General features: G+C 44.0%; 1 protein-coding gene across 1 annotated transcript; it reads left to right on the plus strand.

The window, feature by feature from the left end:
- The first annotated feature begins 3895 nt into the window (after positions 1-3895).
- Positions 3896-11858, plus strand: FAM131B (family with sequence similarity 131, member B). The gene is made up of 8 exons (XM_010567613.1): positions 3896-3920; positions 5091-5200; positions 6683-6718; positions 9218-9311; positions 9914-10111; positions 10423-10566; positions 10999-11175; positions 11269-11858. The coding sequence occupies exons 1-8, from the start codon at positions 3896-3898 to the stop codon at positions 11541-11543; spliced, it is 1059 nt and encodes a 352-aa protein (XP_010565915.1). The 3' UTR covers positions 11544-11858.
- The last annotated feature ends 2421 nt before the right edge of the window (positions 11859-14279 follow it).

A 14279-nucleotide genomic window follows, 5' to 3' on the forward strand; every position in this document is an offset into this window, starting at 1 on the left:
CAAGAGGAAACCCAAGGTGAAGGGCCTTGTTTACATTAAGTAATAAGTAATTCAAAACAAGGTGAATGATCACAGAAATGCAAAGAAACTGAAGATATGTCCAACTAAGAAATTCTCTGTCTCTGTGATAAATTAAAATATGTGGCAAAATGAGCTACTGAAATAGGAAAAAAGGTAGTAATATTAGATCAGCAAGGTGGGATACAGTCATCCAGATAGCTTCTTGGATTTTTCCAGTGCATTTGTCAAAATGGTCATTATTTCGTATTGCTTGGGAATGTTTAGTACAGACATTTTCTAATTTCTGAGAGTCCAAAGTTATGATGCTAAAAAAAAAAAAAAAAAAGTAGGGAAAAGGGTATTCTCTTTCCCCCATTTTTTTTCCTCTTTAAATGTTTTTCCTCATTATTATTTAGAAAGGCCTGACTTAAGGTAAAAATCAAGATTTATTTTTAACAGTAGTGTAGCAAAAAGAGGGATGATATTTTTTCCCCAAAGGCTTAGAGGACTTGAGTTGGAACATTACTTCAGTTGTGGTGGAGACATCTTTTTCTGATGAGTGTTTGTCAGAGTTTTTTTATCAAATTTGTGTTAAAAATACAAAGCAACCATGATCTGCAGACAGTGTGGCTTAATGTATTTATGTATTTCAGCTGCTTTGGTTTTATCTCACTGCTTCATATAATTAGCTTCCTACTTGTTCTTCAGTCATCTACTGAGTTTTCCAGAGCAAGAATGGAATTTATGATGTTAAAAAAACCCCAAACAAGTAATAAATTTAAAAAAAAAAATCAAGAAATGTTTAAAAAGTTCAAAGAAAATGAAAGCCCTTCTGTGTCATTTCTATACACACCATACAGAAACAATGACAAAGAAATCAGAAACCCAGTTATCTTTCAACTTTCATCATCTCATTTCAGAACATTTCAATGAGAAATTCAGTAGCATGTGTTTGTAAAAATCCCACTTTAAAATTAGCTTTATGACCCACTCATGTTTTAAAATGCTTATCAGCTCTATATGGAGAGGAGCAAATACTGTTCTGTAAGAGGTGATTGATGGTAGAATTACAAATGGAATAGTCATGATGATTAGCAGAAGCTGGAATGGAAGATGGATAAGAGAAAAGAAATTATATTGGAGAAGAAACATATTGTTACAAAAGAAAAAACCATACTAATTGAAGGGAGAAAGAGGTTGACGAGGTTGGATAAAAACCAGTACTAAAATATAATGTACTGCTTTCAGTTTCTCTTTTCCCACTTCATTGTCCATACTTCTTTCTGATTTTCCATGTTTCTTTCCTTCCATCTGTCAGAGCAGAACTTGATCTTTCATGCCTGTGGATTAATGTTGCTCTTGCTATTTCTAGCAGAAAAGAAAAACCCCACTAACCTTTATCCAGCTTTCAATAACAGGAAGTAACACTGCCCCAGGCCCAAAGCCACTTAGAACCCAGAGATTTTCTTTTCAACCAAAGTGCGTGATGTTGTAACTCTTCAGCAGATATTACTGCGTTTAAAAGCATTTAACAGACATTAAAGAATTATTTTCTCCCAATATATTTCTTTCTTTCTTAGTACCTGTGAAACTGTTTAGACCAAGAATTTTCAATAATTGTTCAGTCTTTATGACTATAGTGCATGCGAGATCACATATTCTGTTCCCTTGTCTGGGTAGATGAGATATTTCAACTGGAGAAAAACAGTAATAAATCAGTTTTATAGGCCTTTAATTCTACTGTTATGGAACAGGTGTGGACTTTGAGACAAATAATTGTTTGATATTAATGTTCTTCAACCATTTGATGCCACCATCTGCCAGAAACAATATCAATATTTTCCACAGTCTAACACTTCATGGAAACTGTCAGCGGGCTAGCAGATTTGAGAGCAAAGGTTGAGTGTCATTTGCCAAACTTTGGGGCTGTGGAGTTGCGCGTGCTGGGCATCAGACTCCCCGAGGCTGGTCTCTCTCTTTGGCTGGGGGGGTCTCGGCAGCGCGTTGGCAGAGCAGTGCCGCAGCCTGGTTTGTACTGTGTGCCAGCACGTCTCTCGAGGCTTACGGAAGGGCCACAGCACCGCGCTCAGAGACAGCTGAGAGTACAGGAGAAGGACCTAGGGTAAATGGAAATAAAACGGGCATGGCACTGCTGCGTCCGCTGAGGGCTTCTGTACAGCTGCCTTCTGCTCTGGAGAGGTGGCATCTCTTCTGCCTCTCCAGCATCCCCGTCTCGATCGGCTCTGCGGCAGGACTGCCCCAGCCCTCCCCTCCGAGCGTGAAGGGTTGCAGATAGAGGGAAGGAGCAGGGGCTGCCTCTACCGCGAGAGGCAACTGGATCCCAGCGCGCCGGGGCAGGCTCCCGCTCTGCTCTCGGCTCCGGGTACATCCTCCCACCGACCGCCGTCGATCCCTCAGCTCACCCCCGGCGCAGCCAGCCCCTCCGCTCCTTCTTCTACCTGCCGTCTCCGGATTTGCGCTTCCTGGCGGTGCCCCTTTCTTCTCCCCGTTCCCCTTTCCCTGTTCGAGGGAGACCGAATACGAATTTATTCAATTCTAAGCCACAACCAAACCTTACAGCTGATGCACCTGGGACTGGCAGTTGGGCTTTCACAGCTCTATCCGGCACTTCCCTTTGCCGGAGGTTTCTCCCCACACCACGTAGATCCGTCCCTTCCCCTGCCGTTGGTTCTTCCCCTAAACATCCCATAAATCTCGTGCAATCCCCAATCGCTCTTCTCTTGCATCCCATAATGGGTCCCGTACCCCTAGGCAGTAACTGCTCCCTCAGTTATGAAACTCTCCCCCTGGCTGACCTTGACGGGCTTTCCCCTGGACCCTGGGGCTGAGGCCCTCCTGGAACAGCCCTGGCAGGGGCCTGGACACGGTGTCCCTTCTTGTGAGCCCATAATTTGGGCTCCCGCCTGCCGTCGTGCCCCTGTGCTCCTCGAGACGGGCCTTTGGCGGGCCGATGGCTTCTGGGGTGGGCCTGGGAGCAGCTGCTGTCGTCTCCCTGTGCCCCTTTCTGGGTCTGCGGATGAGCTTTTGGCACACAGCCCAACATTATGCCCTGCGGAGGGAGATGGGAGCCAAACGATCTGATCAGAGCTTAGCACAAATGCAGCTCTGCGCTCATAGGTTATGAATTGATCGTGGTTAGTGGCGATCACAATTAGAAATAAATAACTGAGCTCAGTAAGGCCAAACGCATGCATGTGCTCGTCAGGAAAATCGGTCAACACAATCGCGAAGGGTGGTCTTTGTCATGCTTGTAATAGTCATGTCCTGCTTCCTCCTGAAGTCTGGCTGTGTCTGACCTCTATGCTCGCCTTTGTAACATACAGTACAGGAATCTCCTTTTAAGTTCCCTGAGTTGCAGGGACTTTACTCAGCCCAGTCAGAGGCATACGGGGGAATGCTCTTAAAGCACTTGCTTCTAATTATCCTGATGAACAGAAACATACTTCAAGTGTGAAGGGGAAAATATGCCTTAGTGCTTTCAGAGAGATCTTGCACAGCAGAAAATGATGAGATATGAAGGTGTGGTGGACACCAACTCAAATAGCATTTGCTTTCTGCTGGTTTTCGTCTTGCCATGTTTGGCCTTGTTAAGGGACCAAATTATTTTTTTGCATTTTGAATTCTAGCTGATGAGTGCCTCAGGCTTCCCACCCAAAAGTGCCTACATGCCTCCCGCAGGTCTGTGTAGGGTGGAGCACAGCATCTCTTGCCCGTCAGAAGATTTCTACCCGGGAAGCGCAGTGACGAGCCAGTCTAAACATGCCAGAGCTGCTAGAATGAGCAAGGGGCTTTGCATATGCCTGTGGAGGAAAAATTTCCTATAAAGAGGAAACAAAAAGCTAAAAGCTAATGAAAATAGAACCATTCACATTCAATGGCGTGTATTTCAAATAGACTAGGTATTGCTGAATTGATCCCAGGAATAGTTGATCGTTTTGGGACCTGTATTTCTTGCCAGGTTTGAAAAGGCTCAGGTTTAAACACAGTACAACCTTTCCTCCATAACATGGGAGCAAATAACTTTTAAGAGAGTTTGGGGATGGCGCAGAGGCTGAAGGTACAGTAAATTGCTAACTGGGCAGAGCAGTCGCACAGAGCAGTCCTGGTTACGTGGCTGACTATTTAAAGTGTGCTACTTTGCATTTAGTTTCACTTTTATTACAATTTAATATTATTTAATAATCTTATTTTTTATCTTAATTCATTACTTTTAGAATTTCTGTTTTGTTATTAATATTTAATTTTACTTGATCCTTTAAGTTGTATTAAAATGCATCTAAAATCAAGTGGCACAGACTCTGCTTTTGAACGGGTGACAATCCCAGAAAGCTGTGCAAAGTGCATAGGGATCTGAGTGAACAAACAGCTGAATGTGAAAATCTACTGTGAGGTTATGGCACAGTGGGTTAATGTGAAGAGAAGCAGCAAGTAACTTTAGTTTTACATACATTACTGTGAATGCTTTTATATCCACATTTTGAAGAACTGAAGAATTTGAGACTTTTTTAAAAAGAGACACAGATTTATTACGGGGACTGGAAAAATTCTACAGTAAGAAACCTAAAGATCTCAGTCTGTTTAGTTTGTCAAGAAGAAAGGCAAGTGTATGAATAACTTTCCTGAAATGTAATGGCAGGTATTAAAAAGGTCTTTAATCTTGCTGAGAACAGCAAAGCAAGGGCACCAGCAGCTCTAAGTTGATGTCAGACCAATTCAAATTGTAAAGGAAAAATGCCTTTTTAAGCGATGATGGTTTAATATTGGAACAGGATATCAGAAGAATTGGTCCTTCCTCAGTCACACATCATGGCTAGATGCTTTTTTCCTGTGCTTTAGCCAAGCATACATTGTGCTTGAGAAAAACACAAATACTGATCTTCATATGGAGATAACTGTGAAATATAATAGTTGATGATGTACAGGTGGTCTGATTAAAAACGGAAGGTCTGATTTAAGGCTATTGAGGCCTTAAACCCAGTGATTCTCCTGTATGTGGAGCTGAGTTGGCTTAAGACTGCTGGAACGAATTGTAGTGGCATTCAGAAGCCTGACTAGATGTGTTCCCACAGGAAACGAGGTGATTGCAGTAGACTGGAAGGGACTGAAAGATGTGGACCAAATCAATATGGACAGCACCAGTTCACTGCATGGCAGCAGCTTCCATCGACCTTCCACTGAGGTGAGTGCCTGTCCCAGACCCACTTGCCCAGAGGGATCAGAAAGTTCAGTTCTTTCTGAGTTCAGAAATGGGTGTTGTGCATCACTGAGGCATCATCTGGGAGAGGACCAGAATACCAGCGTGCACCCCAGGATCAGACTTTCATACCTGTGCAGTTTGGCTTGCATTGAATAGAGTTGAGTCACTTCCTGCACAATATCCATAGTGAGTAAGAATCTGCAAATGAAAAGTGCTTTTAACCACTCATGACTGGAGGGGAACAGAATGTGGAAAAAAACTGTGGCAGTTCTGACAAGCCTATAGGTCTGCATTCCTTGAATAATGGATTCATTGAAATGTCCAGGACTGTGTCTGTCCCAGCTTCTGCAGCACAGCCATAAAATCTTCTGAAGAAACACTTTTGTCTCCATTTTGATTTTTAGGGATGCATTCACTAGTAACTCACTGCCAATTGATTTACCATGCAGTATCTCAAGGGCTGGTTCATTTGCTGTTCTGAATTATTGCAGCTTCTGCAATCTTAGATTCCTGAATTTTCAGCTCTGTAAGGTTCTGGGTATGCAGTCATGGTTAATAAAAAGATCAAAGCTATTTTAAACACATAATATTTGAGGAAGCACAAATAATGTTCACAAATAACATTAACAAATAACAGACAGTTTGCAAAACCTTACAAAATGCTAATGTATAGGTATTTTTATTTCCTTATTATACCTTGCTGGCTTGGGATGTAATTTCAAGAAACTTGGAGTTGTGTGGAATCCTGGCAGAAATTGTGGGGCCCAACCTTGTATGGAAAATTCAGTTAAATCAAATGCAGCTCTAAAAGTCAATGAGCATAAACTATACCTCAGTGAACATTTTGATTTATGTGAGTGGATACCATAGGTGTAACTGATACATCTAAATTTTCCTGAGTGTCCACATCCCCAAAACCAAGATGTTGAGATGTGAGTCCTCCCAGCCGAAGGAGATGCACTATGAATTGGTACTGTAATGGCTGATGTGGGAAATGGATCTAGTGTGCAAGGGGAAAGTGGGTCAGAGTGGACAAACTGAAAGACTGCAAGAGAAAATAATTTCAGCAGAAAATAATCCTGTAACTTCCTGTATTACACTGAGAATACATAGGTAGTGTAGCTCCTCCTTGTGTTAGCCTCAAAGCGATGCAGCTCCCACGCAGGGGTGCCAGCATTGCAATGTTGGCGTAAGAGCTGTTAGAAGGGAAGCCTTATGAAAAGGCGTTTGTTTTTCTCTCTCTTACTCTCTATATCATCCTGTTCGCTATTGTACCTTCAAGCCCCGTGATACCTACAGACACCATAATCAACAGCAGGGAGTGAAACCAGCTTGAAAGATGCAAGTTTTTTAATATATCAGATAAAGCAGTGGCTGTCAATTATGGCAAACTACTAGAGAGATGCGTGGCTCTGTGCGACTTGTTTGTTATGCTAACATGATGTCCTTCTTTGCTTTCTTTAGCAAACACGGACAGATTTCTCCTGGGATGGTATCAATGTGAGTATGCGCCACACCACTGTTCAAATTCCTAGTCGTAGGAAGACCAGGATTTTTCTGCCATTGGATGCAGCAGAGACCAGAATGGACACATGATTGAAAGCCTGTAGTGCCACTGAAATTCTGGGAATTGTCCATGATTCAGGGGATGGTGATGAATTTTTGTTTGCCTCTGGCTCTTTTGCTGTCTGGCAGGTATTTAGATCTGCAGGTGGCTATTAAATTGCCTTTGTCCTCTTTGGGACAAATGCATGTCATTTCGTGTGTTCTATTTTTGAGATTTCTGGGCACTGCTAGATAAAAAAGGTGTCTGTCCAGCATGTTTAAAAAATCAGTAGTCTTTGATTAGAGCATCATTTGTTCTTCTCCAGGAGTTTGGGAGAAACGTATCCCTCATTTTCAGCTGCATACAGAAGTAAAATAATTCTTGATGTCCCTTGGGGGAGATGGTCAGGACCAGCTAACTTTGGTTAACAAGTGGAAGAAGAAACAAGCAAACGTTTTAACAACACATGTTCCTTGTTGCTCTTAATACCTCTGCCATGAATAAATATGGTTTTATTTTCTTCTTTTTCACTGATGCAAAAACAGGATCCTGAAAAGGGAATAATGCATGTTTGTGCTACCAGGCTATTTTTTCTGCTCGTAAGGTTTAAAAAATGTGTTCACATAAACTAGCTTGATAGTTTTGTACATTTGGAAAGGCAGGATTAGAAGCTCTGTTTTTTGGTCGTATAAGCATTGTCAAATCCCAGGTACTTTCAAAACTTTTAAATGGCTGTCATTTTCTGGTTCTCTGTGGTTTTAAAGCACTTGGGACACTGAATATCAAGGGGACATATTTTTAACTAACCCTCACCCTACTGACATCTCTTTTGTTGTGGCACTTATGGCTTGGGATCTTTTGCCTAGGCTCAGTTAGAGAAACAAATTGTGCAGAAAAATAATGGTGCATGCAGCAACTGCCTAGAAGAAATCTGTCAGTTTTTTTTCCTCACTGCACCTCCGTCTAGCTGAAGGCAAGGTACACAAACTCATGTTTCCTTCAAGATAGTTGAAGACAGTTTCCTTACTTGCAGTTTCCCATTTTCCAACCCATTCTGAATCCACGGAGCTCTTTCATAATGCAGCTCTTTCTCAGTGTAATTCCATAGATCTTTGGTATCAAAGCTGGCTCATGAATTTCCTTCCCTTCCCATTCATTCCTGCCTTCATGTCATAGCACTCCAACCTCGTAGTGGTAGACACCTTCAGTTTACTCTCTTTTCTGCACCATTTCCATGAGGTGGCTCACAGCACAGCCGAACAGGCAGGAGTGACCAGTGGGAGCGTTGATGGACATTCTTCAAAGGAAATGCATCATGGAACAAGGGCTGTGTTCTCACTTTTTACTGTTCTTCCCCTGCTTTCTGATTTCTTCAGCTCACATGTTGCACACAGACATTTCTGGCTCCAAAGTTACAGGATGCCTTAGCTGCTGCATTTACACTCAGTTTCCAGAGAAACTCACCTCTCGTATTTTGGCAATTGACTGGGATTATATGCAGTTCAACATCCTTACAATGCCTGCCTTCGCCTGCAGCTTTTTGACTGCCCAGTTATTGCTCTGCTCACTTTTTTGTGAGATTTGTGCCGATGACCAAATGCTTGCTTCATGATTTAAAATTTCCAGTGTCATGGTCACTACTTTTGAGTATCTTTGTGTTTGAAACATGCTGGACTTGATTTCCAGAGAGTTTGAAATGAAGAGCAGAAGCAATGCTTGTTTAGCCCTTGTGAAAATTAACCTTCATATGCAATGCCTGGCATCTCTGAAGAAGCCTGATGAATTCATCTTGAGGGATTGTGTTTTATGATGATGTTTGTGACTGCTCCCTGTCCCAATAGTTTCCTGTCCTTGTTATTCAGGGACTGAGGATGAACACAGAGAATAGACTGAAGGGAATTAAGCAGAACTGTAGACCTCATTTCTTTACAGGTAGTTGTAGGTGCTTGAAACAGGATGCATCACTGATACAGTCATGTTCATTTTATTAAGACCATATGAGAAAAAATGAAAACCAAAAGGAACATATAAAAATTAATGTCTGTAATATGATGCATATGTGATGCATTACTGTGTCTTGCCTATCACATTGTCAGCTCCCCATTGTAAGCTCCCTCAATTGTCCATCAGCCATGTCTTTCATCTCCAACAAAGAGTTGGGAACAGTGCAGCATGTCTGTGGAGGACTGGCAGCAGCCAAAGGGAGGCTTCTCACAGCCTGCTTCTGCCTCTCCCACTGACCTTGCCTCACTCAGTCCCAATGCTGCGCAATATCCAGTCCTGGTTAAATCGCCTCTAATTTTTCCTTCCCTTCTTTTGTTCTTTTTCTTGTTGCTTGCTTCTGCTCCTCATCTTCTCCCTACCTTCTGGAATCCTTATACTGATTTCTCACTTCAGTTCACTTCCTTTTCTCCTTCCTGTATATCATTTCTTCATATTCTCTCTCTTTTCAGCTCTCCATGGAAGATACGACCTCCATCCTCCCCAAGCTGAAACGCAACTCCAATGCTTATGGGATTGGGGCTTTGGCTAAGTCATCTTTCTCTGGTGAGGTCCTCAGAATTTGGGTTTCTCCTTGGCAGCTTCTCTCCACAGGCCTTTGTGCCTTTTCCCTTATCTCTCTGTTGCTCTCCCAACTGCTCCTTTCTGACTCCTGCCTTTCAAGGCCTTAGAGGAGTTTCCACCACCATGGTTCTAGACACAGAAATCTCTTAGCTGTTGCCCTTTCAAAGAAAAGATTTGTCTTACTCCTGTTGGCTTCTCACCGTGCACCCCAGCTCACACATCTTCAATTGCTTCCCCTCGAACAGTCTTGGGTTTAACCCCATTTTCTGTTTCTTAGTTTGTTCACTTCCAGGCTTCATCCTTCATGCCCAGCTCTGTCCTAAATGGATTCTAGGCAAGGAAGGAAATGGTCTTTCATACTTGGGGTTTCCCTTTTCCCCCCTTCTGAGAGCCAGCCCAAGGGAAGATGGAGAAACTCTCCTGGAGAGTGATAGAGTGAAAGGTGGGAGACACTCAACCCCAGGCCTGAACCCTGTCAGGAAAGGAGGGGAGAAGCTCCACTTCCAAGAGAGGTAAACAGCACGACAGACAACCCTGGAGCTGTATAATAGCCCCTCCTTGTTTTCTAATGTCTGGCCCCTTAGGGATATCTCGCAGCATGAAGGACCACGTCACAAAGCCAACGGCCATGGGCCAAGGCCGTGTGGCTCACATGATTGAATGGCAAGGCTGGGGCAAAGGAAACAGCCAGCAGCAGCAGCACACGCATGAGACGGCACGCAAAGACGCTGATGCCTACTCAGACCTGAGCGATGGTGAAAAGGAGGCCCGGTTCCTTGCAGGTAGCGCTAACTTTTTGGTGTGTGGGTTGGATTGGTTGGGATGTCCCAGAGCAGAATCCCCGTGAGACCAAAGTGCAGGAACCTGAGAAGCACACTCAGGAGAGCCTGTGGGAGGTTCACATGGGCGAAGGAGAGAGGGACTGTGGTTGGAGTATTGCCCATGGAATGCAGAGTGGAGGTTGTGGGTGGTGGGTGTTGCTGAGATAGGACAAGAGTGGGACAGCGTGACCAAGAGATGAGGTTAAAGAGGGTGGTGAGAAGTGGAAACTTTCACACATCCCTGCTTCCCCTCCCTGTCTTCTTTGGCATAGGAGTGATGGAGCAATTCGCTATTTCTGAGGCAACTCTCATGGCCTGGTCCTCCATGGATGGTGAGGATGTGAGTGTAAACTCAAATCAGGAGAACCCAGCAGGCAACTACTCCGAGAACTATCAGGAGCTAATGGAGAGCCAAGGTGAGCTCCAGTGCCTCTTGCTAATCTTGAAACACCCTTTTCCTGCTCTTGTTATCATGTTGCTCTCTTTCCCTCTACATTGTTTTATTCTGTAGCCTCAATTTTGGGGATTGGGATCTAGCAGAGGCATCACCTATTTGTGGAGCTGTCCAAGGAATCTAATCTTAACAAGGAGGCTCCAAAGCCCAGTTCCTTTGCCTTTTTTGGACACAACTGTGGAAAGCTACCAGCTCTTGCAGTCAGTTGTGGGTATAATCAAGCTCATTTGCCTACTGCCTAGAACTGCTTTTTCTCTTCACCCTCCTCCCCACTAAAGGATTTACCTACCCTGTGCAGTACAGTGCCATGCACAGGCACACAAGCAATCTGAATGAGCCAGCTTGGCCTGGAGAGGGTGTCTAACTGTGTGTTGTTTCCCTCCTTTACTTGCAGAGCATATGGCCCAGACGCAGTATGATAGCTGGCCTCATTCCTACGTCTCACAGGGCATGTATTGCTTAGGTTCATCTGATGCCTGGGAGACGAGTGACCAGTCCCTCATCGCTTCCCCAGCAACCGGCTCCTACCTAGGCCAGAATTTTGATGAGTCCCAGACAAACCTTCAGGAAAGCATTTTGATTCAGAGCAGCCTTCTGCAGCAGCAACAGCTGCAGCAACAGCGGCAGGAACAGAACTTCATCCAGAGCACGGGGCTGGTCCACGTGTGGCCCCTGCAGACTGCTCAGGGTGGGAGTGGGGCTGAGTCCAGCACGTACATGGAGGACCACATTGAGGATGAAGGGAACCCGCGGCTGGAGAAGGCTCCTCTCCTAAACAAGAAGCCCTCTCCAGAGGAGGATGATGCAGTGTGCCGGGACCTGGAATCACTGTCTCCTCGAGAGGAGATGGAACACGCTGCACTGAGCCGCAAAGTCTCAGACGTCACCTCCTCTGGGGTGCAGTCCTTTGATGAGGAAGAGGGAGAAACAAACAACTGATGCTTTCTATGAAGTTCTCGTCACTGCTGAACGAAGAGAGGGGTGGCAAGGAATGAAATTACAGGGATTCTTCTCTCCAGCTAGCTCCCCATCCTTCTGAGCAGACACACCTTCCATTCCTGACATTTAATTATTTTTTTAAACAAGAGGAAAATCTCAAAGTGATTGACACATGAAGACCTCTTCTTTCCCTCCACCATGGACACATATTTTTGATTTTCGTTGCTCAGGGCAACACATGTGAGGTGCTTGGAGAGATCTGGATTGGTAAATCATTTCTAAATCTCTTTAATACAAAGTCTTGGCTGTGGATACAAACTCTTCTGGTACTGGGGATGTGGCTGATGAGACAGGCTTGGTATAGGGAGCGGCTATGTGGCTAGAATCCATCTTGGCAGAATGGATGTTGCTCTGTGGACATGGTCCCCTTTGATAGAATATATGAATATAAACTGGTTTAAAATGAAGATATGGCTTTACAAATATAGATTGCACTTGTATTGTGATCATGGCTGATACAGAGGATAAGGCTGTATTTGATACAGTCTGTACTGAGATGAAAGATTTGCTGTGTAACCAGATCCTCAATAGCACCTTGATATGAAATTGTAGGCTCGATGGATACAAGCTGCACTCCGTGGGGACGGGCTGTGCTGCAATACAGATGGTGTGGCTCTGTGGGCATGGCTCTGCTGTGGCATGGAAGAATGGATGCAGATACAAATCTAACCCCGCTCTCAGATATTCATGCTTTGGTCTCTTTCTAAATCTTTCATTTATTTGTTTCTCTCTGACATTTCTACCTTCCCAGGAGCTGGCAGGAGCGATGTGTCCTTTTGGCATCGGGCACTGGATGCCAGTGGAAAGGACATTTTCAGCTACAGAGACAGTCATAAAAAGCTGACTCTTGCAGGGGGCTTGAGAGCATGTCCATCTTGGTGCTGCTGCTGTATCCTTCTGTTTTTTCCCTTGCCAGCAGTATGGGGAGACCCAGAGAGTAGGCAGCAGAACCAGGAACAGTGTGTACAGCTATGAGATGACAGATATCCAGTTTACATTGGAGTTTTCCGTTTTTGCTTTTTTTAACGTTTTTATATTGCTGGGTAAGTGTTCCTAACAAAGCAGTTAATAGTGTGAAAGGCCTGTACTCCAGTCATCACTTAACAGAAATACTGCACCTTTCCCATTTCTGCCACTCCTTCTGCAGTGCCAAATGTAGCTGGAGGAAGAGGGGTGAGAGGGAGTTTTCTCCTCCTGTTTATTTCTTCCTCCTGCCTATATTTTCTTCTTTTGTTTTCCTACCCCCAAGCAATGTAAATAATGCTCGGTACTTGGTCTGTCTGTTTTTCCCTCCCATCTCTTTTCTAGGAGTGGAGAAAGCTAATTTCAGGAGTTTTCCCTATTTGTATGGGTTCTATATTTTTTTTGTTAAAAAAAATATGGTTCATTGACTAGGGGGAATTCGGTCTCTTGCAATTCCTCGCCATGTTTTTACAGACCTCCTTTTGGGAGGGGGAGGGCCTTTGAAAGGAAATTGAAAAAACTGTGTCCTTTTGCACTCTCACCAGAAAATAAACAGGGGCAAAAGCAAAAGAAAAAATTGCACAAGGCTATCAATTTTGCTGGAGGACTGAACAGAACCAGCAGAGATGACTCAAGTGCTGAGTTTTAATTGCAACACCTCTTGCAAGGAAGCATCAGCAAAGCATGGGTTTAGATCAGATGCTAGATCTGATGAGCTAGAGAAAGGAATTTGCCTGGACACTGCCATACTGTTCCAGGGGCAACTCTTTCTCACTTACTCTGACTCATATCTACTCCGTCTACATTTGTCTCTTCTTCGCCTCCTCTTCAGGCTTGGTGTATTTTTTGGATGACAGGAGAGTGATACATGTTCCTTTCCTGATTCAGGTTTAGTCCCCGCATGTTTGCAGGGAAGAACGGCTGAGGAGAATAAAATGTGACTGAAGTAATATCATCAAGTGTCAGAGTTCAGACAGCTCCTGGCAAGCAAAGCAGATGATGTCCAAGAATTATGAAAAGTACGAATGGGACTCTCAGGTAGAACTTGACCCCACTCAGCTTTCTCCCACTTACACAGGCAGCTGCATGAAGAGGGTCTCCTCTATGAACACCCAAGTCTTTCCAGCCAAGTCCACTTCAAGCGGATCTGTCTTCCCTCTCCATTACACCTATAAAGGAAAGACCTTTGGGATATTTAAGTAAGACTGGTAATTTGGTGTAGGTAAGAGATAAAAGTTTTTGTGACCACGTTTTTTTACCCATTTGCTTGGGCTTGCTTACATCTCTCTAAGGAGGTAGCTCTTCTCCTGAATGATGACCTTTCAATATCTCTTTAAAGATGTTTACACATTCAGGTGCTAACCTCCCCTGGGCAGGAGGGCTTGATAAAGATGATCTCCTACAGTTCTTGCATGGCCAGTGCTAGCTCATTGTCCCGAACTGCTTTGGGTCTAGCCATGGAGCAGGGCCTAGGAAATCACACTAGCCAGAACAGGGAGACTGGGCAAGTACCAAGGGCACCTCAGCAGATGACAAATGAGTAAGTGTTAACCTTTTCTTATTGCTTTTTTAAAAAGCCTTCAGGGAAACAAAAATGGTTGGGTATGTTCCTTTGTGGGAGAAGGCTTGGGTAGCTTGTTGCTTTTTTCTCCAAACCATTTTGTTCCCACGTGCCTCTCCAGGACCAATCTGGATGTTTACGGTAACTTTCAG

This window comes from Haliaeetus leucocephalus, unplaced genomic scaffold, assembly GCF_000737465.1.
Source record: "Haliaeetus leucocephalus isolate CR32 unplaced genomic scaffold, Haliaeetus_leucocephalus-4.0 Scaffold228, whole genome shotgun sequence".
NCBI lineage: Eukaryota > Metazoa > Chordata > Aves > Accipitriformes > Accipitridae > Haliaeetus > Haliaeetus leucocephalus.

Excerpts from the sequence above, each read along its gene's own strand:
- FAM131B (XM_010567613.1), top strand. The coding sequence starts at position 3,896 with ATGGCGTGTATTTCAAATAGACTAG. Across the intron at positions 9,312-9,913 it reads GGCTAAGTCATCTTTCTCTG|GGATATCTCGCAGCATGAAG; the intron begins GTGAGGTCCTCA and ends CTGGCCCCTTAG. Across the intron at positions 11,176-11,268 it reads CCAGACAAACCTTCAGGAAA|TGTGGCCCCTGCAGACTGCT; the intron begins GCATTTTGATTC and ends GGCTGGTCCACG.